General features: G+C 39.4%; 1 protein-coding gene across 2 annotated transcripts in view; it reads right to left on the bottom strand.

The window, feature by feature from the left end:
- The window catches only part of GIPC1 (GIPC PDZ domain containing family member 1), a 29,770-nt gene extending 5,346 nt beyond the window's left edge, over positions 1-24,424 (bottom strand). Inside the window, exons 1-4 of one of the 2 annotated variants that reach the window (XM_081931963.1) lie at positions 24,207-24,424; positions 15,226-15,548; positions 14,772-14,957; positions 11,670-11,850 (exon numbers count right to left, since the gene is read on the bottom strand). In XM_081931963.1, coding sequence (XP_081788089.1) covers positions 11,670-11,850; positions 14,772-14,957; positions 15,226-15,498 — 640 coding nt within the window. In that variant the 5' untranslated portion in view covers positions 15,499-15,548; positions 24,207-24,424. Of the gene's footprint in view, positions 1-11,669; positions 11,851-14,771; positions 14,958-15,225; positions 15,549-23,412; positions 23,435-24,206 lie in introns of those variants that run through there. The other variant, XM_081931964.1, reaches the window with a different exon arrangement.
- Between the last annotated feature and the right edge of the window lie 268 nt (positions 24,425-24,692).

Below are 24,692 nucleotides of genomic sequence, written 5' to 3'. Positions count from 1 at the left end.
ATACGTTACAATAGAAATCATCATTTTTTAAAAAAAAAAGAAAAGAAAAGGATTAACCCCAACACATTTTGCATTGTAAAGGGAACATTTCATTTCAAAGGGGATAATAATATCAGATATTTTCTGGAATTCTATTTAGCATGCTTGATAAGGGTCCAAACGAGAATATTCCATTTGCAAAGTCATTCCAATTTAACTTGTATTTCAATGGGTTCTTGATTTTTTTTTTTGCTTTCTCCTCTCCGCAATCATAAACTGTTTTGAAACCAGCAAAGGAACAGTTCTTCCTTAATTGTACATGTAATAGAATATTTAGTAACATATTTTCAAAAACTAAAGCTACTAGTTTCTAGCAAATTGCTGCCTTATGGAGAATGCCTTCACAACTTAAATTCAAATGATAAAGGCAAACTTGTCTGTATATTCTTAAGGCTGAGGTATGTTCTACTTCTGGCCTTTTTCATTTCTATCCTAATTAGATTGCTATAAAAGTTATCTAGAAACAAGATTTAAACAAAGTAAAAACATGTTTCTTCTGAGTCTGATTTTAAATATCTGCCAGACAAGATGGCTTCTGAATATAAGCCTTGAACATGCTGGGATTTTTCATACTTCTGAGGGGAAGAATGTCAGCTTCCCAAAGAGAATTTTTCTACCATTACTTGCAGTTTTTGCTTACTGTCTGCTTCCCTGAAATGGGATGTTCTGTCCTTTCCTTAATTTCTCTCCGGTTAGCAGAAAGCATAACTTTCCATAGGTGAACAACCCCCCCCCCCTTCCATTAACCCTTAAAAGAAAAGATTGTGAAGCCAAGCTCCAAGTTTTAAAAAAATGGGCAAGAGGAGGACAGATACAGAAGTGATTTCAAATCTATCAAGTAAAACATTTCTTTCTTCAGCAACCACTGGTGCAAACTATAAACAGAGAGCAAATTAAGTAATATATTGCAGCATTAGTTCTCAAATCTAGTGCCCGATATTAGTTATCCACTGAAGCAATAAAGTGCTCACAAAAAAGGAGAAAAAGTTGACAATTATTTTTATTATATTTGTGTGGTGATCATTTAGGGGACTGGAGACTAAAACATATGAAGAACGGTTGCAGGAACTGGGTATGTCTAGCTTAAGAGAAAGAAGGACTAAGGGAGACATGATAGCAGTGTTCCAATATCTCAGGGGTTGCCACAAAGAAGAGGGAGTGAAACTATTCTCCAAGGCACCTGAGGGTAGAACAAGAAGCAATGGGTGGAAACTAATCAAGGAGAGAAGCAACTTAGAACTGAGGAGAAATTTCCTGACAGTGAGAACAATTAATCAGTGGAACAGCTTGCCTCCAGAAGTTGTGAATGCCCCAACACTGGAAGTCTTTAAGAAGATGTTGGATAGCCATCTGTCTGAAACGGTATAGGGTTTCCTGCCTAGGCAGGGGGTTGGACTAGAAGACCTCCAAGGTCCCTTCCAACTCTACTATTGTATTGTATTGTATTGTATTGTATTTTATTGTATTTAGTTGCATCAAACATTTACATAAATATGTTTTCCCCTAAGAAGTAATCTTCTTGCTAATTCAAATCACCACTTTAAAAGAAACTGGTATACAGATAGTCCTCAACTTAGGATCACAATTAAACCCAAAATTTCTGCTGTTCAGCAAGGCATTTGTTATGTGAGTTTTGCCCCATTTTACGACCTTTCTTGCCACAGCTGCTAAGTGAATCACTGCAGGTTGTTAAGTGAATCTGGCTTCCCCACTGCTTGTCAGGAGGTCGCAAAAAGTGACCACATGACCCCCATGGGCACAGAAATGGTTATAAATATGAATCAACTGCCAAGTGTCTGTATTTTGATCATGTGACCACGGGGGTGCTGCAACAGTGTGAAAAATGGTTGTGAGTCACTTTTTCAACACCATTGTAACTTCGAACGGTCACTAAACAAACTGTTGTAAGTTGAGGGCTTAGAGTACAATAAGGTTTCTAAGAGCAGCTTTGAGAAGCGAGTGAAACAAATGCTGAAGCTTTCAAATGTTATCTTGCTCCCTAAAGAAAACACTAAATCTTGTAAATGTTCTAAATTTGGGAGGCAGCACCATGTGTGAGGTCTTGGAAGAAGAACTGGCAGGTTAAAGTTCCAATTGGGATTGGAAGGACACACTATTCTAGGAATGGAGTGGATGAGACATACATTCTTTGGCATGATGTTTCAGGAAGAATTCACGTTGCCTGATAGTTGCCTGATTGCAAAATAAACATTATAAACTAGATGTGAGGATTACAGCAATCTCAGGGTAAGTATGTTTATCAAAGGCCAAGCAGATTTAAAAAATCGTATCTGGGGGCACATCTGGAACAAGCAATTGGGCTGGAGAGTAGTTTTTTCATGCCCCCATCACAGAACCGGTAGACTAGGGAAATACTGTCAAAGATGGAGGAAATTTTGAAGAAACCGCTGAAAGATACAATACAATACAATAGCAGAGTTGGAAGGGACCTTGGAGGTCTTCTAGTCCAACCCCCTGCCTAGGCAAGAAACCCTACACCATTTCAGACAAATGGCTATCCAACATTTTCTTAAAGACTTCCAGTGTTGGGGCATTCACAATTTCTGGAGGCAAGCTGTTCCACTGGTTAATTGTTCTAACTGTCAGGAAATTTCTCCTCAGTTCTAAGTTGCTTCTCTCCTTGATTAGTTTCCACCCATTGCTTCTTGTTCTACCCTCAGGTGCTTTGGAGAATAGTTTGAATTCCTCTTCTTTGTGGCAGCCCCTGAGGTATTGGAACACTGCTATCCTGTCTCCACTAGTCCTTCTTTTCATTAAACTAGATATACTAGATAAACTAGATATAGTCTTTCACTTACAACCACAATTGAGTCCATTTCCGTTGTTAAGTGAGACATTTGTTAAGTGAGCTTTGTCCCATTTTATGACCTTTCTTGCCGCAGTTGTTAAGTGAATCACTGAAGTTTATCAGCTAGTAACTCAGTTGTTAAATGAATCTGGCTTCCCCATAGATTCTGCTTGTCAGAAGGTGGAAAAATGGGATCTGGGGACACAGCAAGTCGTACGTATGAACCAGTTGCCAACCATCTGAATTTTGATCCCATGCTAGAAAGCCTGTGGGGATGGCTAGTTAGGTCATAACTATGAAAAATGGTCATAAGTCACATTTTTCAGTGCCGTTGTAACTTTGAACAGTCACCAAGTGAACTGTGGTCAGTTGAGGACTATTTATATTACCAAAGTAGTTACAAACTCAGAATCTGAACTTGTAAAATAAGGTAACGTTATATTCCAGGGTGAAAGCTTTGCATTTGTTCTTTTGCCTCTTAAGTCTTCCTTTGTAAAATGAAACCTATGGTGTAACTCAGGGGTGGGTTCCTACTGGCGTTGGTATCAGTTCGCTTCATGCGCAGTTCAATGTAAATTGTTCTGTGCATGCGCAAAGCTAATAAAAACTAATAAAAAACACGCCGGCAACGGCAGCGGAGACCGGGGAACCGATTCGGGGGCGTGGCCAGCCTGGGTCGCTGCCGATTCTGCGACCCAGGCCAAATTACCTCTACCGGTTCACCCGAACCGGCGCAAACCGGTAGAAACCCACCTCTGGTATAACTTTACTTATCACGATCCTGAATTTTTGTCACATTTTTGTATCAGCTAACAGCATTATTCCAAATTTAGAAAACAGTAACAGATCAAGTCTTGATTTTAAGTACCAATATTCTTCTTTTGTCTTTACTTATTTTCAAAAGTGCCAACTCAGTTTATTGGTTCCCCTGGTCTGGCCTTTACCTACAGGGACTCCCAGCAACTCTTTACCATTTCAAATAGGATTCTTTCCAAACCTTATTTAAAAATGCTAGGGACCAAACTGGCAAAGTGACAAACACCTGCTGCATTCTTCGTTCCTTCCCTATAAGGCCTCTTCTTGGATCTTAGCAAAAGAAGGGAAAATACGTAGCATGAGCTTTAGGTGTGTTATGTGTACTAACTAATTGTGCAATTGAATAGGCTACTTCGGAGGAATTGAAAGGCAAGCCCACATGTGTCCTTTGCTTGTTTAGGCATACACAATTGTAATAGTGCCTTTCTTTTATCTGTTTGTCCAAAGAGTATCTTGTAACATGAAATGCCAGACGATGGTTAGGCATTTTCTTATTGCCACAGTCAGTGATCATAAAATAATAAAAAAGCATGCCAAAGGGAAACAAGTTAATAACAACTTTGCGAAACAATCTTAATCGTGTTAACTACACCGACTGAGGATTTGCAAAGCCTAATTATTTGGAGAAAGGGTATTGCTTGCTTACAGCTCCTTGGCACCACCTTCAAATGACAACTGTCTGGCTCTCTTCCTCTTCAATTCATGCACACCCTGGGAGGCTTCCAGCATTCCATTATCCACCAAGTGCAGACAGTATATTAGGATTTAGCACATTGAAGAGCAAGCCAGTCATTGATTTTATTTTTTTGGGGGGGGGAAGAAACCCTGTTTCTAGACATGATGGAATCAGTTTAGTTTAAACATCAAACATAATTTGCCAAGTGATAATCAGGTATTATAATAAGACACACTTGAACCAACACTATCCCTCGAGAATCAGCACATTCTTGGCAAATACGTATAGGATGCAAATTTAGCAAGCCAGCCCTCCATGTCCTGTCTCACTGATTATTACTATACTAATGGAAATTCACAAACTGTACGCTTCAAATAATACCGTGGGCTTTTATGAAGGATACAGATTTCTTTGTAAATAGTAATTCCTGCCATTTCCCCTTTCCTAGCATACATAAAAGCAAAAAAAAGGTTCTTTAACTTCAGGAGGACAGAATTGACCCCCCCCCCCAGGCAGAGGCATTTCATGATCAATAACTTATATATTAAAGATCCTAAGTATAAACACAAATTGAGGTGGAGTAAAAAATTATTCAGCTAAGCCCAACTCCAACAGCTAACACTGCAAACTTAAAGAGACACCCTAAAGGAGCCTCTTCTTTGCAGAGTTGGGAATGCACAGGCATCAAAGCTAATAAAATGTTTGGTTAGGGTTAGTAGCAAAACACATGTAGTGAAGCAGACAGTGGGAAAATGTATTGCTTCCTGGGCAAGTCTGAAACTGGGCATGCTGGAATCCAAAATTAATTCATTTAGGGAGAATTCTAGTATTTCTCCTCTAACGCTAACATATTTATGTATGCCTGTGATGATAACTTTATACTCAAAGACCTGCTATGGACAAAAATAAAGTGCTGCTTTAATAACCCATAGTTGGTTCAAAAGACATTGGTGTAAGAATCTAAATAGAAGGCCTACAGGTCCTCCTGTGGCTTCTCTGCTATATTTTTCTGTTACTTCTACTAAAGGTTTAGTGGCTAAATGAAAAGAAAGTCAAGAGGAATGGTAATGCAGAAAAATGACACTGTTGCAAGGAAACCAAGATCATAGAAAGCTCTGCCACAGAATGAACATATGAGGGCTAAAGGTAAAGGTTCCTCTCGCACATATGTGCTCATCTCCACTTTAAAGCCGAAGAGCCAGCGCTGTCCAAAGATGTCTCCATGGTCATGTGGCCGGCAGGACTAAATGCCGGAGGCGCACAGAACACTGTTACCTTCCCACCAAAGGTGGTTCCTAGTTTTCTACTTGCATTTTTACATGCTTTCGAACTACTTGGTTGGTAGAAGCTGGGACAAGTAACGGGAGCTCACTCCATTACGCGTTGTTAGGGATTCGAACCTTTCTGATCAACAAGTTCAGCGTCTTAGCCACTGAGCCACTGAGTCCCAATATGAGGGCTCCAGGGGTCATATTATATTCCACAGATACATTAAGCACATGTGATCCCTCTGATGGGCAGCATTTGTGATCCTCCTAAGACTTAAGATAATCTTGCCTTAATTAATTTTACCCTGGCCTAATTCAGACTGTAGCTATCAGTTTATTTTTCGCTGCATTGTTAGTCATCAGTTTTTCATTTACTATCAATTACCAAATTCAGAATGAACACATCTCAGAATATGGGCAAGGAAAAGGAGAGGAAGAAGGAGAAAAGGTTAAAAAATGTTAAAATACAAGATGCAGAGAGAATCTATTAAAACAACTGAAATGTAGAAACAAGCCTAGAATTTGGTTTATGCTTATAAACTGCTGCAAACATTATATTCAGCCAATTTAAATATGGTTGTATGTATACATACTTGCCTCACCCACAACACATTAAGTCAAATATTTAGATGACCTGAAGAGAAACTAGTAGATAGTTTTAATGTTTTAAATTAATTTTCATTATGGTACATTATTGTAATTCAATGTTGCTGTCCAAGTCTTTAATTCTGATCATGGATCAAATACATTTGTGTATTTACATGCTAAGTTTAATAATTTTCACAAAAAAAAATTTGAAAGAGGGCTATGGTCGCTGTTCTATTTTGGACAAAGAAAACTAGCAGCGTATATTACATTCCAGAACAGTTTTTTGAGGATGCAAGAAATATTGTCTGAAACCAAGGCATCCATTTCGTACCTCAATTCTATTACGGTCAAAGATACCTGCACAGACGTGATTCTGTGCTGAATTGGTTAGCTTAAAAAAAAAAACCCAAACAGTAAGAGAGGTTCCATTTGAAAAGGTATCCATTTTATTGCAGGCTCACAGCATTTACACAGGAGTAACAGCTGAAGAAGCAATAAACACAATGTTCCTGCAGACTAGCAAATATTAATTCATCAGTAAAAATACAGGTACAGTGAAAAATTGATCCAGATACAGCACAATAGCTTCAACCAATGAGGAATTAAAGAGAATAGTTGAAAATCGTCATATTTCCCAGAACCATCCAATGAGTCACTCAAGTAGGAAGGAATCTGCTATAGTAGAGGCGGACTGAAGTGATGGATGAGCTGAGGAGCAAATAAGGGATCTGATGTATTTAGAAATTCGAACACTTTCTCAAGTAGTGGAAGGCAGCCTTATAAATATTGAGTCAACCAGAAATACACAACTCCTAGATTTCCTAGCTATTCTAAAAGAGATCATGTAGCAAGAGCTATTAAATGGAACAGATTAAGTTCTAGAAAATACTCAGGACCAAATAATTTGTGTAATAACTAGCCTAACCGAACCTAGGGCAGAGAAATTAAATGACAGCAAATATTGATAATCAAAGAGGAACCAGATCCTCCTGAGAATAATCAATAAACATACAGATACACATATCCTCGCCAAGCAGCTTCCTGCCTGTCGCATCCCAAAGCTAGAATGCTCCTGCTTCCCACTTAGCTAATGTAGATCACGTCTCAGATTTCTGCTGGATATGCTAGTTCCCCATCCTTCTTCTCTCTAGGTTGCCACCACTCTCTTTGCTAACCATAGTATCCTTTCCTCGGGGCTTAACAAAACTTCCAGATTGAGAAGCAGAGACCCACAGGTTTTCTCTGGCTCTCAAATGAGACACAGTGTGGCACAAATAGAAGTGTGTGCATGCAATCTATTAGTATGTGTTGCTGAGTAAGAGAAAGGAAACCAAACGTAGGGTTAAGGAAATGAAGATTCTTTTTCACCCTTGACTTTTTCTGCCCATCTGAGAGAAAAGGGAATGAAGATGAGAAGTGGGTCATCTCAGAAATATTGCCTCGAGACACTCTGTTTTCAAAAATGTGCAGGATCCACTTTGGGTCAGATATGTGTCCGCCAAAAATATGCATATAGCTTCTCCCAAAGCTTTCCTCTTTAAAAATGTACTGGCCACATTCATCAGCAATAGTCCTATGTCACTAAGATAGTCACTCAGATTATTCCTATTTGTATCGGACCCAGCTGATTGCCTGAAACAGGATATCTCGTTCTGTTACTACCAGACCATGTCGGAGTAAACATATATTTCTATTGCAGAATATGGGTTGTGGAGGCAGGAGGGAGAAGAATGACACAAGTTCTTACTGGATGATGCCATCCTGACCCCTGCTGGTAGGAAAATGTTGCTGCATTGTAATTCTAAATGGGGCAGATGTATTGTAGGATTTCTTGACTGTGGTTAAGAGAAAAATATCCTTTCTTCCTGTCTTCGATCAAGTACCAGAAATGTCATTCCACTACCTAGTGCTTCAGATATTAGCGTTATTTACATATTCTTTCATCATTTTTAGAAGGCAGGACTGTTTCTCCTTTGAATTCTGTCTACCATGGATGGTAAGAGCCAAGCAAAGTTTGTACTTCAAGCCCTGTAGAAAGATGGGTAAGAACAACCCTGGTCTTCCTCTTTCTCCTTTCCCTCCCAGCTTTAAATTTGCATGACCGACAGACATCTTAATTTGGGGAGATATTCTCAAAGAATGATTTATTGAAAGTTAAACTAGAGCAGCGATGGCGAACCTTTTTTGGCTCGCGTGCCAGAAGTGGGGGGAGCGGGGGGGGTCGTGTGCGGGCGTGCCACACCCATAATGTAACGTGCAATCCCCCAGTGCGCATGAGCGCACAACGCGTGCCCCTCCATTTTTACATGTTTTTTTTGCCCTCCCCAGGCTCCAGAGGTTTTATAGGAGCCTGGGGAGGGCAAAAAGAGCCTCCCCCGCCCACCCGAGGCCCTCCGGAGGCTTCAGGGACCATCCGGAGGCTTCCCTGAAGCCTTCAGAACGCTTAAAACCACCCTCCGAGCAAACCGGAAGTGACTTCCGGGTTGCTCGGAGGGTCGTTTTAAACGCTCCGAAGGCATCAGGGAAGCCTCCGGATGGTCCCTGAAGGCTTCGGAGCGCTCAAAATGACCCTCCGAGCAACCCGGAAGTCACTTCCGGTTTGCTCGGAGGGTGGTTTTAAGCGCTCCGAAGGCGTCAGGGAAGCCTCCGGACGGTCCCTGAAGCCTCCGGGGGGGGGGCGGGGAGGCTCTTTTCACCCTCCCCAGGCTCCTATAAAGCCTCTGGAGCCTGGGGAAGGCGAAAAATAGCTTTTAAAAAGGTGAACTCAGCTTTTGCAGGGCAGCGCCTCGCGTGCCCTGACAAATGGCTCCGCGTGCCACTTGTGGCACGCATGCCATAGGTTCGCCATCCCTGAACTAGAGGAATATGTTCCCAGAGCAAAGGCAGATTCCCTACATATCCCTGTATGTTTTATAGGATACTTGGAAAAGAGATCCTTAAAGATGAGCTAGCTGACAATCTTGCGCAAGTGAAAATTTTTTAGACTACATAAAAAGTCCCAAAGGACCAAAAGCTGTCTCCAAGCCATGGAAATGCAAATGCTCCATTGAACATTGGCCAACTTCCTTCTTGACCACATCACAAATGACACCATTCGACAACATTTTGGTGTGGCATCAATTTTCGAGATGAGAGAAGGCCGGCTCTGCTGGTTTGGACATGTCCTGAGAGCAGCACCTTCCACTGTTGCCAAGACTGGCTAGGCCACTCCAGGACTTTGAAATGCTTCTTACGAAGCCACTCCTTCGTTGCCCGGGCAGTATGTTTGGGATCATTGTCATGTTGAAAGACCCAGCCACGTTTCATCTTCAATGCTCTTGCTGATGGAAGGAGGTTTGCACTCAAAATCTCACGATACATGGCCCCATTCATTCTGTCCTGTACATGGATCAGTCGTCCTGGTCCCTTTGCAGAGAAACAGCCCCAAAGCATGATGTTGCCACCCCCATGCTTCACAGTAGGTACGGTGTTCTTTGGATGCAACTCAGCATTCTCTCTCCTCCAAACACGACGAGTTGTGTTTCTACCAAACAGTTCTATTTTGGTTTCATCTGACCATATGACATTCTCCCAATCCTCTTCTGGATCATCCAAATGCTCTCTAGCAAACTTCAGACGGGCCCAGACATGTACTGGCTTAAGCAGGGGGACACGTCTGGCACTGCAGGATCTGAGTCCCTGGCGGCGTAGTGTGTTACTGATAGCAGCCTTTGTTATGTTGGTCCCGGCTCTCTGAAGGTCATTCACTAGGCCCCCCCGTGTGGTACTGGGATTTTTGCTCACCGTTCTTGTGATCATTTTGACCCCACGGGGTGAGATCTTGCGTGGAGCCCCAAATTGAGGGAGATTATCAGTGGTCTTGTATGTCTTCCATTTTCTAATTATTGCTCCCACAGTTGATTTGTTCACACCAAGCTGCTTGCCTATTGCAGATTCAGTCTTCCCAGCCTGGTGCAGGTCTACAATTTTGTTTCTGGTGTCCTTCGACAGCTCTTTGGTCTTCACCATAGTGGAGTTTGGAGTGTGACTGTTTGAGGTTGTGGACAGGTGTCTTTTATACTGATGACAAGTTCGAACGGGTGCCATTGATACAGGTAATGAGTGCAGGACAGAGGAGCCTCTTAAAGAAGAAGGTACAGGTCTGTGAGAGCCAAAAATCTTGCTTGTTTGTAGGTGACCAAATACTTATTTCCCACCATAATTTGCAAATAAATTCTTTCCAAATCAGCCAATGTGATTGTCTGGATTTGTTTTCTCATTTTGTCTCTCATAGGTGAGGTCTACCTATGATGCCAATTACAGGCCTCTCTCATCTTTTTACGTGGGAGAACTTGCACAATTGGTGGCTGACTAAATACTTTTTTGCCCCACTGTATATATACTTTATATATACTAAAGTATATATAAAGTATAAATAAGTATATTAAAGTATACTTTATATATACTTATATAAAGTATATAAAGTTCATATACTTTAATATAATCAGGAAGCTACTTCATTGCTACATTTGTGTCTTTCACCTTATTTTAAACTTTATATCACATATTGCCTTTTTGCTCCTACATGGATATAACATAGATGATTAGAGAGAAATTATATAACTTTGTGGCTGGACCAGAGAAGCAACTTTACTCATAGAATATAGAGCATAAATAAATTAAGGGGACACCTCTACAACCAAATGATTAAAAATAATAATACTTGGAGCTCCCTAGATTATGCTGCTAAAATTTGCCAACAATTCAAATTACTTACATATTACAAACAAATTACTGTCAATTTCAGAACAATCCAAAACTAAACACCCTGCATTCTTCCTCATTGCTGTTACTGCTATTTTATACAGACCTTAAAATAGATGGTCTTGAGTTTTCTTGGCAACAATACCAACAATGGTTTGCCACTGTATCTTTCTGGAATATTTTTCTAACTTCTCAAACGTGCTTATTACCCAACTATTTCCATATGGTTTACCTACTAAAGATTAACTAGGTTGGTTTAAATTCTCACGATCAACCGAGGAAATGATCTGTTTTGCTCTTAAAAATATTACATACCTGATTTAAAATATTTTGTCAATTTTCTCATAAGCAAAACATATGATCAGTTAAGTTTATTTTCCTCATTTCCAACCAGTGAGCCAAAGGATCAACTCTGAAAAGAAGAGCCCAGCCATCACAATGTTTCTGACAATATAGTTCATCTGAACAAAACTGTAACTTTAGTAAATAATGCCAATGAGAAAATATGTGTCCTGCCAATTTGCTTTTCTCTGACTTGCCTATTTTCCCCCCCACCTGAGACAGTTTAGAGCTAATAAGTTAAATCCAGTTTCACACTGCTTCCTATATCAAATCATCTTAAGGCAGTTTAAACTAAAAATGCACAATAACATATTGCATCAGAAATATAGCTGCATATTTTCACTTCTCAACAACCAGTGGAATAGCAGCATTATTAATATATACATACCAAAGGCCTTTCGGGGTTCAGTCAGCTTCAGAGTGAAAGTGCGACCTTTGGGCAAATCCTTGAGCATTTTTGCAACCTCATAATGTCGGCAGCCAATGAGACTTTGACCATTGATGGACTCAATCATATCTCCGACATTAATAATTTGGATTCGGTCAATAACACTCCCTTCCTTGATTCTCTGCCAAAAGAAGTGAACAATCACTATGCAAACACAAGCCAAATAGATAATTTGAAAAATTTAGAATGCTATACAACCAAAAAAATAAAACAAAACTAAATGCAAGTAGGATTGCCAACGATCCTGGTTCCCCAAACAGGAGACATACTCCTGGCTGAGTGACAAACAGAGCAGTTCACTTAATCAGAACTACTGTAATGGCAGGGATACTCTTCTCTTGAATACCTCTCTTCCTCTGGGTTATTTTCTTGGTAAATAGTTTGCCAAGACCCTAGCTAGGAAGCCTTTTGCTTTGCACCCAATCTGGCATTTCTTTGCATTGCACAGAGGCTGCTCTATATCAGGCCTTCAAGTTGCTAAATATATTTGGGCAGAAAGAAATCAAGTTCAATAGTAAAAGTGTTAACCTTGCAGTCCAACAACTCTCTGTTTTACCTTAGGATGTATGAGGATCTACAGTGATGGTTTATGCATTACTCTAATCCAGGGCTGGTCCTGCAATGTCTACTTGAGAAACATGATTCATAATTACACTTATAACTGACTCATAGGGGAGATGAGCAGTGGCCCGACCAGTCTGCTTTACTCATTCCTTCTAAAAAAACAACAACCCCAGAATAATTCACACCTTGAAAGAAGGCCGTGCTACTAATATTATGCCCTTAGACACAGTCTTGGGGAAAAAAAACAGATCTGTTGAATGAGATGAACGTATCTTAATCCCAAGGAATGCATGGCAGCAGATGTGCTAAAGCGATGTTTTTCTTGCTATCCGGTAAAGCAGGATAGTATCATTCCTCTACAAACTAGAAGTGAATGAGAAGACTGTCCTGAATCTGTTTATATATTTACTGCACGTATCAGTATATCACAATATATTTTTGTGGATTAAGCATACGAAGTCAATGCAAATAATTCCTGTCATTAGAAACTCATCAGGAAGTAGAGTTACCTGAAAAGAACTAGAAAAAGGAGAGAAAGACTAAAACCAGACATAATAGAGCTTCACTGCAGCTGATGCAAAACAAATAGGAAATATCATCTTAAAGGGATTATTTGTCAGAGCTGGTTTTGGTAACAGTCAAATCTAGAAGTATTTATTTTCAGAAGTAAAACTACAAAAACTGATACTGAATAGAGCACAGAATTACAATACATAGTAACTTTCTGTAGGATCAAAATACTGAAAAATACACAGCAAACTGCAGCAATTGTTTATGGATTTCATAGGAGGTACCACAATAACTTCGACTGTGAAGACCTTCCTTTTCTGTCCAAAGATAGCAAATTAGTTTCCTTGCTACTCACTTCTTATTATTGTATTAAAGATTATGTTAAACTGAGGAAAATTCATAGCTGTTTAATATTAATCACAGCCCATAATTTATTTTTTTTAGCATAAACTAGAATAGCTAAGGTCTGTGTCCAACCTAACATGAAATCCATTGTTAAAGTCCTATGTAGGATATAATGGGGGTTGACCGCCCTGTATTTTTGCATGGCAAAAAGGATATTATGTTCAGAATGTGCATTATAAAATTGTGCTCTTGCGTGTGCCCCCTCTCCTTCCCCACCCCAAAAAACAAAGAAAATCAGCAAATCAGCAAAAACAGAATTAAGGTTTTAGCAAGCAAACTTCCTTGAAGGCATGTCATGGCCCTATCACAGCTATTCAGGAAATGGTGGGGGGGATCTTTGTTCTAGCAAAAGCTGCCTTCTCTTAAAGGTCATCTGCCAGGAACTTCATGCTGATGTTGGGCAAGATCAGAATCCAAAATGGATATGGAGTCATCCCTTTCCTTTCTCTTCTTTGTCGTGGAACACCCGCCTCCCTCCCATGATGGTGGAAAACTATTGTTCCTGCAAAATGTTCACACTGACCGATTTTCATCAGGGTTAATGCCACCTAGTTCCAATATTGGAACATGTATGCAGAACCTGACAATCACACAAAATCACAGGGATTTTTTCTCTCTCTGAGAATGGAAAAAGATACATTTATTCTTCATACTTGTTTTGATTTTCATAATAAAAATGTAATAAGAGAAGAGAAGGGCAAAAAGAATTAATGGTGTCTAGCTTTGCATCCCACTGGGCCATTCATCTTAATTATCACCACCCTATAAGTAACTTTTATAGGCTGAGCATCCTGTGAGCCCGCATAACAGATATATCTACAGTTATCTCCTGGCATCTATCAAAATTATAGATAACCCTTTCTTTTTTTAAAAAAAAGGATACTTGTTGCTCTCACAGTTATGCTCATAAGGTCAAATATACGACTCAGTTTTTTATGCCAAACAAACCATGTTTTGGAAATCTAATCTTCAATCTACTTTCTCCATAAATAGAATAAAAATCCATCTTACTTTATAAATCTATTACACCATACAAAGTGTAATCCCCATTGTATTCTATGTTTAATATTTTTCTCCCTTAAACTAAAAAAACCCACACTTTTCAGCCCAGTATCTCACAAGTTGATAGCATTCAGGAATGGCCATTTGGAATTCTGGAATGAAGAACACAAATATCCCAAAGGCCCCAAGATTGAAAAAGCTGCTTTAAACTTTTAAAATCCACACTTATCTCTGTTTAACATTGTTAAAAAAATAGGAGCTGATAATTTCACATTCCTTCAGCAAATACATCATCTATGAAAGGACTTGTTATGGAATCACATCATTTTTGAATCACTTGGGGGGGGGGATTTTTTTCTCAGAAAGATGAAGAAGAAGGGGGAAACAAAGATAAGATTGGATTTCTAGGTGCCACCAAAATATAAACATTTGAAGACCTTTGTTTTTCAGATAGTTTTTGGAGGACAGAGCAAAAAAACCAAAAGCAAACCCAGAATCCTACCACCCCAAAGAGCAAAGCAATAACGCATCAGGAGACTATATGTGACCATTCAAAGATACCTTGATGAAAGCATAGCCAGCCCCATTGTCTGTGATAGTCAGGCCCAGGGCCTCCTCAGATTTGAACACTTCCACTTCTTTCCTCTGGCCCTTTGTGTGGGCAAAGATAAAGTCTTCCAGGCCAATCTGACCACCCAATAATTTGTCCATGTCCACTTTGTGGGTATTTAAAGTGCAGAACATCACCTAGAAAGATATTAAGGAAGCACAATAAGAATCTGATATAGTTTGAGACCACGAGGGTGCGGGAGATAGCTGTTCCCTCAACCCCAGCAATAAAGGGTTAGGAGACCTTTGATCACCAACAATCATTCCAAGATGTGTATTAGGTACAAGCAGATATATTAACACCTCAGTTCACCCAAAATATTTCCCCACACATCTGGTCTTATATGAAACCTACCATACATGCAATGAGCCTACAATAACCAGATGATACAAAAGATGTGCTTACCTCAGTTGAGGCTATATTAAAGGCCTCTGCAATTTTGTTGTATAGTTCCTTGACATTAGTAAAGCCTTCGATCCGACCAGTGGGACTTCCATGGGCTAGCTGAGTGTGGAACACAAGTCGAGGACGGAGGCTGGCCGGTGGAGGGGGGAGTCCAGGCTGAAGTGCTGCCATGCTACCCATCCCCATCCCACCCAGGCTACTACGGATGGGCTCAGCTTCCTCATTTTCCACCAAAGGGGGGGCTTTCTTCCGGCGGCCTAGTCCAAGCGGCATGAGGGAAATGCGTCCAGCCGCTAGCAAGAACAAGCTACCAAGATATGGACCTAAAGGGAAATAAGGTATAGATAAGATTGATTACAGTCAATATTTATTTTTAAAAAGGTATTACTTTAGTATATTAAAATTAAATGAATAAATTTAAATGTATTTATTTAAAGGCTTTTAAACCTTTAAAATTTAATATGTAAAGCCATATTATCTCACATACATGACTGGATGGCTTACAGCTATTATAATTATAACCAAAAGCAATAAAAATACAAAGAAAAAAAATACAGCCATAGTAAAACCATTAAAATTAGTACAATAAGCAGCTAAGGTACAAAACATTCCGTAGTAGACTAGACTGAGCCTGAGGGAGGAATAAAATGTGCCATCAGTCTTGTCCCTTTGTGCCTACAAGAGATCTAACTCCAGCCCACCTTAAATTCTCTTGACTCTTAACTATTGACAATTTGCTTTGAGTGTTAGTAGTTCAGGTTCTTGTAGAGCGCATTGTACATCCTGGACATGTGACTTCCTCTGCTTGACACATTAACAATATTCAATACAACCATCAAACAGAGCCCCGCACCACTCTATCTCCAAACACAATGTCTTTGTGGCCTTTAAAAAGACCAGTAGGATCAGGCTAATCTAATCTCTGGGGAGTAATGTTTCAAAGATGAGTATCATGACAGAAAAGGCTCTCCTCCTGGGCCCCATCAGATGACATTCCTTTATAGACAGGACCCAGTGTATGCCTCTTCTGTCAGATCTATTGGGATGGGTAGATATATCTGGTGAGAAGTGCTTCCACAAATAACCCGGTCCTATGCCATTTAGGGCTTTATAGGTCAATTCCAGCACTCTGAATTGCACCTGTATTGCAACCAATACAGCTTGCACAACAGAGGTGTAATGTGTGCTAAACAAGGAGAACATAATCACTCACACACCAACTGCAGCTTCCAGATGCTCTTCAAGGGCAGCTCTTATGTAGGGAGTATTAGAGTAATCCATTCAGGAGTTGACCTAAGCATTAGTGATCAACAATAGAAATGGTTCAGGAATGGCACAATTGGTGCACAACACAAAGTTGCACAAAAGCTCTCTTGGCTGTGACTTCCACATGCTCCTGGAATGAGTTGTGAGTCCAGATGGACTCCCAGATTACGCAAACTGTCTACCTGGGACTGTGACACCCCTTCAAAACAAGGGATGATAAATCCCAGGAATCAGATGGTCCTAAATGATAAAGTCACTTAATCTTGGATAGGATTGAACTGGATCATGTTGTTCCTCATCCAAACCCACATGTATTCTAGACATTAAGACAGAAAATTTAATTCAACAGGTGTGGAGATGGATAGCTGGGTATCATCAGCATACTATATTTATTTATATTTATTTTAATATTGTTTCTAGGATACTTTTTGCAACTTGAGTCAGGAAGGCAGAAAGTTGAACATGAAGAACTTGAAGACTTATATTATTATCAGGTAAGGCCAAGTAAATTCACAGGTGATCCACGCAACAGATGTGCATGTCAATTCACAACAAAATTTTACCAGTCAATGTTTTGGAGGACATAATCAACCTGAGAAAAGAACTAATATTTCTTCAATTCTTCTTCGGAAGTTTCTCCTCATGATCAATGAAAACTATTCTTGCCAAAAAATAACATACAACTGGTCACAGGATTAATTGTTTTCTATGATATATGGAACTTATAAATTCATCCTGGTGCCCAGTGGACATATGCCCAAAAACATCTTCCCAAAAGGAAACTCAGTGGGGAAACTGGCAGGAAGTCAGAAATCCTTAATTACAACATATGAATGAAACTCATAGGAAGGAGTTCTCAGAATGATATATGATGGTAGGTAGGTCAGAGTCTTTATTACCCTACACAGCATCTTCTGTGACTGGCAGTAGCCCTCCAGGGTTTGAGGCAAAGAAACCCCACTATTTGCTGAGCCTTTTTTATTGGCATTTCCTGGAGTTTAATCTGGGACTTGTTACATATAACACATGCATTTTCCTGTGAATTACAGTTCCTCCTTTAGATAATTAATCACAAGATAATTTGCCTGCTTCTTGTAGCCTGGACTGGTTCCCACATGAATGCTGATCACTTAATAATAACGACATCTAGCAATTATTCTCATGCAGGAATAGACCAGCCTGGGCCTAACGCCATAAAGCATGGGAAAGGAAAGTCTTCTCCTCACTCATTGTCAAAGGTTACATTTCCTTAAGTGAGGGATGTCAAGACAGTTGTGGGAGTGTCCACATTTTTTCACTGTTTTATTCACACATATATTGTGCAATTCACACCCTATTGTTTTTTTATCTATAACAAATGAAATCTTTTTTAATAGTTCATTCACACATTCAGTTGCTAGCTACCATCAAATACAGCCCCAAAGTGATATACCTGAACTAAGGTATTGACTAAGGTATTTTACACGTAAAATTTATTTTCTATAGCCACCCATCTCAAACCAGTGACTCTGAGAAGAAAATAAGATACTAGACCGAAAGTAGAGACCTATTCTGATGCACTAATATCTTTATCTCCTCCTGCACCACCACACAGGATCCTTAGAACAACAATGGAAAAAATTCAACAGACTGGCATGGAGAACTATATTTTCATTCTTAAGTAACTGTTTTAATTTTATACTCGCTATATATTTGAATCTTTCTGTTTGAATCTTGGATTTATATTTAATATTAGTCTGTGTTCTAAACTGTGTACATTTACATACATCCGTAGCAGGGATGGGTTCCTGCCAGTTCTAACCTCTTCTAGAGAAGAGGTCCCACAAATGTACAGTGCCGTTTAGAACCGGTTCCAGCTCCTTCCCCCCGCCCATCTGCACATCATCAAGATGAAGAGTGAGAGGAGGAATTCTGGGAGTTGAAGTCCACAAGTCTTAAAGCTGTCAAGTTTGAACACCCCTGGGGTTTTTTTCCCTAAAGGGTTAGGGGTGCAAGGGTCATGTAACTTGACAGCTTTAAGACTTGTGTGCTTCAAATGCCAGAGTTTCTTAGCCAACATTTTGGTTGCTAAGCATCAATACATTCCCACTTGGTCACATGGCTGGCAAGCCACTCCCATCCAGTCACATGGTTGGCAAGCCACTACCACAAAGCAGGCCATGTCACTACGTTAATTGGTTTGTCAACTTGAGCTTATATTCTGAGTTATACAGCAGACTGAACAGTTTCTTATCTGACAATGATTTACTGCGCATGACATAATACGTCACACATTCTTTTACTTTCCTTCTGATCTTCTGTTCCCCTGCCAAAGGAGGTGGGCAATATAGCTCTTGCCAAAATGTAAGATTTAGATAGTAAGATTTGTATTTTATTTCTTTCATATTAAAGTTGTTTATCAGAATATGTTCTAGGGTTTTATTTTCTGCTTATCTGGAAATATGCTGCTTGGAAAGCCGACGGTCCAACCTCATTAATTAAGGGGGGGGGAACTCCCTCCTGCACAGGCCACACCTACAAAAGAGATTCTAAAAAAATTTGAAACCCACCACTGATCCGTAGCCATCACATTTTCCCATTCCACAGTAATCAATATTATAAAAAAGCAAAGGAAAGGAATAGCAATTGAAAGACATGAGATAAAAGGGAACTATAGCTCAATCTGGTTCATGCCAAAGTCAATTGCTAATGCCACATAACTTTTTATTGTTGCTTCTATCGTGTCCATACATAGATCACCTTTTATTCTTTAAAATTGCCAACACTCCCCCTACATATAGCACTTCTTTTTTCATATATTTGCTTTATAACCCAGTGCTATTCAAACTCTCTGTATGAATATGTCAAAGCACTTCTTCCTTTTTAGCCATCCACTTTTGCATTCAGTCCACATTTCATTCTTTCATCCCTCATTCATTCTTGACCTCATCTCTTCTAAATTTACACACATTCTACCCAGCATTCAATTTAGTAATGCTGGATGTTTCTTCTGAATACCCAACTTCCACTTCTACACAGTAAAGTGATCAAGAGCACATTCCCAGAGACAGACGCTTTTCTTCCCTGACACGCATTCATTCCTCACAACAGATCACATACTTCCACGATCTTTCTGCCAGTATTTGCATGTCTTACACAGGGCACACAAATTCATCTACGGTATTTGTTTTAGTTTTACCGTTTATGTATCACTTGCATTTATTCACTCAGTCTTCCTTTGAGACACGATTACCTTGATTTCAATATATTGATTTTCAAGTGTATATTTCTATTCCTCATTGGAACTTATAAGATGACATTTGATGCAAGTAACTTGAGTTCTCAGCCAAAACTTTTTTTTTTGCATATAAAAGTACCTACTCATTCACAGCCTCAATCAGCACCCCTCTAATATCATCATAAACTTTCCTTAAAGGCTTATCCATTAATGCATTAAATAGTCAATGCAGTTTCCCATAGCTGTTTTACTCTCTGTAAAACTTTTCTTAAGACTTTTAAAGCATTCCTTTTAATTTCATTATCATTCTCATAAATACAATTTTCTAAAACATGTTTTCCAGCATTCCCTGATTTCAGAGGATTCCTTTAATGACTGCTTTACAAAATTTCCTAAGGAATAATTGAGGACTCCAGAATTCTTCCCTTTAGTTGAGAAAAGACCAACTTAAAAAACCCCATAAGACAGCTTGTAAGTAAATACCATCAGATACAATAAACCAATGTTTAAAACAATGTCAGAGACAGTCAAAGTTTTGTGTTGGCAGTTGTAAATAGAAAACAAATTATATGTTAGTATACTGTAGAATCAAAGTCAACCATAATAGAGGCAAACCGCATCTTTGTTCCAAATATATGACTCTTTCCTTAAAAGGCGGTTACTGTTGTTGAGAAATTACCAGGACACAAGAAACAGCACAGCTGCAAGCTTTGTGCTCCCCAATAGTGAGAATTGCAAATGCCACAGTAGGCTCCATTTCGGAGAAAAGCTTCCAATCTCTCTATTCTCGGATCAGGGTGGAGAACACCTTTGCAAGTTGATTCAAAGCAGAGAAACTGGATTCAGGGAGTTCCTTAGAGGGTGGGACAGCAAGGAAACATAGCCAAACTATGCTCCACATAAAGAACTTGGCCACGTTACAAGGTAAAGCACCACACAGTCTAAGCGCTGCCTTTTTACCCCAAAATAACACCACTACTATCCAATAAATTTTGATCTCATTTCATATTGTATGTTCCACTATAACACATCCAACCATTTTCGGTCCTAGATATAGTTATGGTATTTTGTATCTACAGTCTTCTTGGCTGCTTTCTTAAACTCAGGCACACAAACCAAATTCTTATCTTAAGCCCATTTTATTCAAGATCCTCTCCCCAAATTTAGATCTCTGCTTCCATTTCTAAAAAACTGTTCATAACAACATCCATCCTCTGAAGTGAATCCAACAGAACTATAGTAATTTATGCATTTTTAAATTAACTCTACTTTTTTTCTTATCACATTTTCAAAATGCTGAATTAATTGGTGTAGACAGCAGACATAGAGTGTTGACATATCCCCCCATAATGCAGACATTAACACTTCCAGCCTTCAACTTCTGTACAGCAGTCCTGAATTTCAAGATTTGGGCTGCCTGAAGCAGATGTAATTTTGGGAAATCAAAGAAATCAAGAACTCTTTCATGAACTTCTTGTAAAGCTGTTCATTCAGACTTGTTGACATTCCATAGTGAATTAGGATAAGCACTCAAATTCTAAATTCTGAATAAATTAGAGCCTCAAATAGATCCATCTGGCAAATACTCTGTGCTGAAATAGGAATTACTTATATTAACAACTGAAAGGATGTTTGCCAAGCCCCTGCTTAAAATCTGGAGTAGAGATGGCTGCGAGATCACAAGATAACATCCAACATCACTTTTTTTTTAAACAGCTAATGCATCTAGATATTAAGTAAAATGTTATTTTCTTCTTTTAAAAACACTCTGCTTCAATATGCATTTCTCAATTGAATTTGATGTTAAAACATTCACCACTAGTCACAGATACCTTTGGTTTTTGTCTATCCCCAGCATTCTATTTCTGCATGCTTATCTACATGGAGACGTCTCATTAAGTTCAAGAGCTTTCCTTCTAGGTTACGAATGCCTTTTAAGTTCTTGAAGATATATTCCCTTTGAAATATGTTATTTTATTATCTTTATTTTTAAAACTTGGTAACTTTGCCAGCTGTTGTGACCAATATTACTACTAACATTTAGATTTTATAAACAAGGTGACTCCTTTAGGACTTAATATTTTAATTAATCCTCAAGGAATAAAGTGAAATAACAGAGCTTAGTAAAACTGCATCAGTATAAATGCATATTAATAAACACAAAAAAGAGAAACTACCATTTCTTATTAATATGCAGGAATCATAAATATGCAATAATTAATATCAGGAGTAATATATTATTATAAAAATTAACTTCTATGTATTAAGAACAAAATCAATATTTAAAACTATTTAGGCAGAATATTTAAGGAAATACAAAAAAAAATATTTTTCTTTATTATATTCAGTCTCTTCTATACAATATATATAATTACCATCCAACTCCTTATCAGCAGAGCTGCAGCCTATTTAGCCTTGTTATTCTCTCTAATGCGATAAGAACATTATGGCTGTGACTTTATCCTAAGTCATTAAAACATATGTGAGCAAAGGTCTTAGCTATGCCAACATATTATGATGCAAAGTAGGAAAGAAACCTTTCAGGATTTCAACTATTTTTATTTTACTTCAAAACAAATATTAAAAAATGATGGCTAAATCTCAACTGAGCTCATTCTAAACTGTTGCCCCATCAGAGAAAAGATAACACCCAATATCCCTTGCTAGAGTAGCTATACTTTTTTTGACTCTGGGACTAAGGGTGAATGATCTCCTCATGACAAGCAAGTAGACATTGCATGGGAAAATACAAAAAGATGGGCTATCTTGCACACGCTTGCATTATAGGATATAATACATGCTATAAAGACTCACATTTATTAGAATGTTATTAATATCATGCAGATACAACTTTGATAAATATTCTGCTGACTTCAAAGCCTTGAAAATCTCCAAGAATGTGCAATGATGACAAATAGAAAAGAACATTAAAGATATAGTTAAAAACTGATGACAGGAGAAGGCAAGAAAAAAAAGAAGCACTTGTCAGAATGCTACCAAGGTTACCCCATAAATACTGGGAGCCTTATCAAATCTTTATTGGAAATCTTCCAGAAATAATTTTAGATATTTGCATGATTTTCTGGCAAACAGATAATGAACTTGGTATTTAAAAGCTATGTGATTGTTCAAGATGTAGAAGGCCAATCCTTTTATATTCAATTGTTAGTTTCCATTTATTCGTGTATTTATTTGCTTACTAAGACTTACATCCTGCTCCAGTCAGAAAGGATTCTGAGACACCAACATATCCCTCTATAGTCTACAGGCAGAGTTTAAAAACATTCAATCACAAGAATCAATCACCAAGAATCCCCAGCTAATGTGTAGTTTTGGCTACAGGCTGGATATGACCACCATTAGGTTCATGCAAGATACTGGCCAAATGATACCTATGAAAATCTGAAGTCACAACTATGTGGCTATTACCTTACCTAAATAAATGTTAACTCCCCTTAGCATACATCTGAAATAAAATGTAAAATAAAAGCATGGATTATACTGATTAATGGCTACTAGGTTATATGCATTATTCAAGTTCCTGAAACATCATAATTATAAGAAAGAGGAAATCCTTATTATGATCAGCAAGCATCACTTTACAAATCCAATCAGAATTCAGTGAAAGAAGGATAACGCAAATAAGAGAAATGGAAATTTTCAACGGTTTGGAAAGCTGTGCAGAACGCATGAGAAAAACTAACCCAAATCATACAACGTTCGTTTCTATTCACTGTTTCTTAGGAAAGACAGGAAAGTCGATTTCCTCTGCTAGTCAGCGTTTGGGTGTAGCTACCAAGGTACCTCTATACTTACACCACAATTAAAGGAAAACGAAGGGCAATCATAAAACTAATCCTCCCATCAATGAGAACAGAGAGGTTACCTGCCGCCAGTACATTCTTCTACCCCACAAGTATGAGGAAGAGCAAAAGCTGAACAGACCCATTCCCTACATTTAGAGCAGTCACTAATTAAAATCCCCCCCTTTTGATTTAGCTTGATCTACTGCCTGTAATCCGAGGGCCATGACATCTGCTCAGAATTTACACTACCGACGCTCACTTTATTTTACCCATATCCATGACTTCCTCCCTCCCACCCACCCACTTAAAAGTGTGAGAAAAAGAAACTTAAAAGTGCAGGAAAAACGACACAATCTACAACTTCCATTCAGTGGATCTCCGATTCCTGGTTCTCTCGCCTCAACCCATAGCTGCCCCAACAAGATTTGCTGGCGGGCAAATTGCACCTCGTCGGATTGTGTATCCAAGCAACCCCGGCCGGGTTTTCGACATGTGCAAGCACGCAGGAAGCTTGCTTGGGGCGGGGGGGGGGGGGAGGAATAGGGAGGTTAGGGAAAGAGCAAAGGATGCTCGGACGCCCGGTTCCTTCTCCCGGCTTTTGGCCCCACCAAAGCCTCCTTTCGTGCCTCGAAGCCCCTCCCGTTCTCGAAGTTCTCCGTGAAACCACCCGCCTCCCTTTCCCTTTTCCTTACCCCCCGTCCGTTTCTTCTCCGGGCCCGTCCCTCGGCCGAACTATAGCCCGACACCGCCTGCCTGTCCCTCAAGAGAGGGCGGGATCTAAAACACCTCCTCCCAACCAATTGAGCAGCGCATCGCTTTTTTCCTGGCTAATCACCGAGCTTGCTCTCTGGAGCCGGAACATTCCTGGGTTTTATGGCAACTTCCCTCCTCTAGCCTCTTCCCTCCCCCTTCGTCAAGGTGCTGTGAATGGAGCGGATTAAGGCGTGGAACGCAGAGCGGGATGTACCACCTTGGAAAAGGGGGCGGCGGAAAGTACTATCTGGGAAAACCAGAGGGGGTAATGTCTAGCCCTAGGGAAACATAATCACGACGTCCAGTTTGCGTTTGTGCTTGCGTAGCTTTCCGCTGGCCAATTCGGTGGCTACAGCCACACAGAGCACTAATGACAAAGCAGAAGGGCGAGCCGGGGAAAACCAGGTAGCTAAAGCCTTGTCTGT

Source organism: Natrix helvetica (assembly GCF_964273705.1).
Source record: "Natrix helvetica genome assembly, chromosome: 1".
NCBI lineage: Eukaryota > Metazoa > Chordata > Lepidosauria > Squamata > Natricidae > Natrix > Natrix helvetica.
The sequence above is the reverse complement of the archived record's forward strand: the minus strand, read 5'-3'. Positions and strand labels throughout refer to the sequence as shown.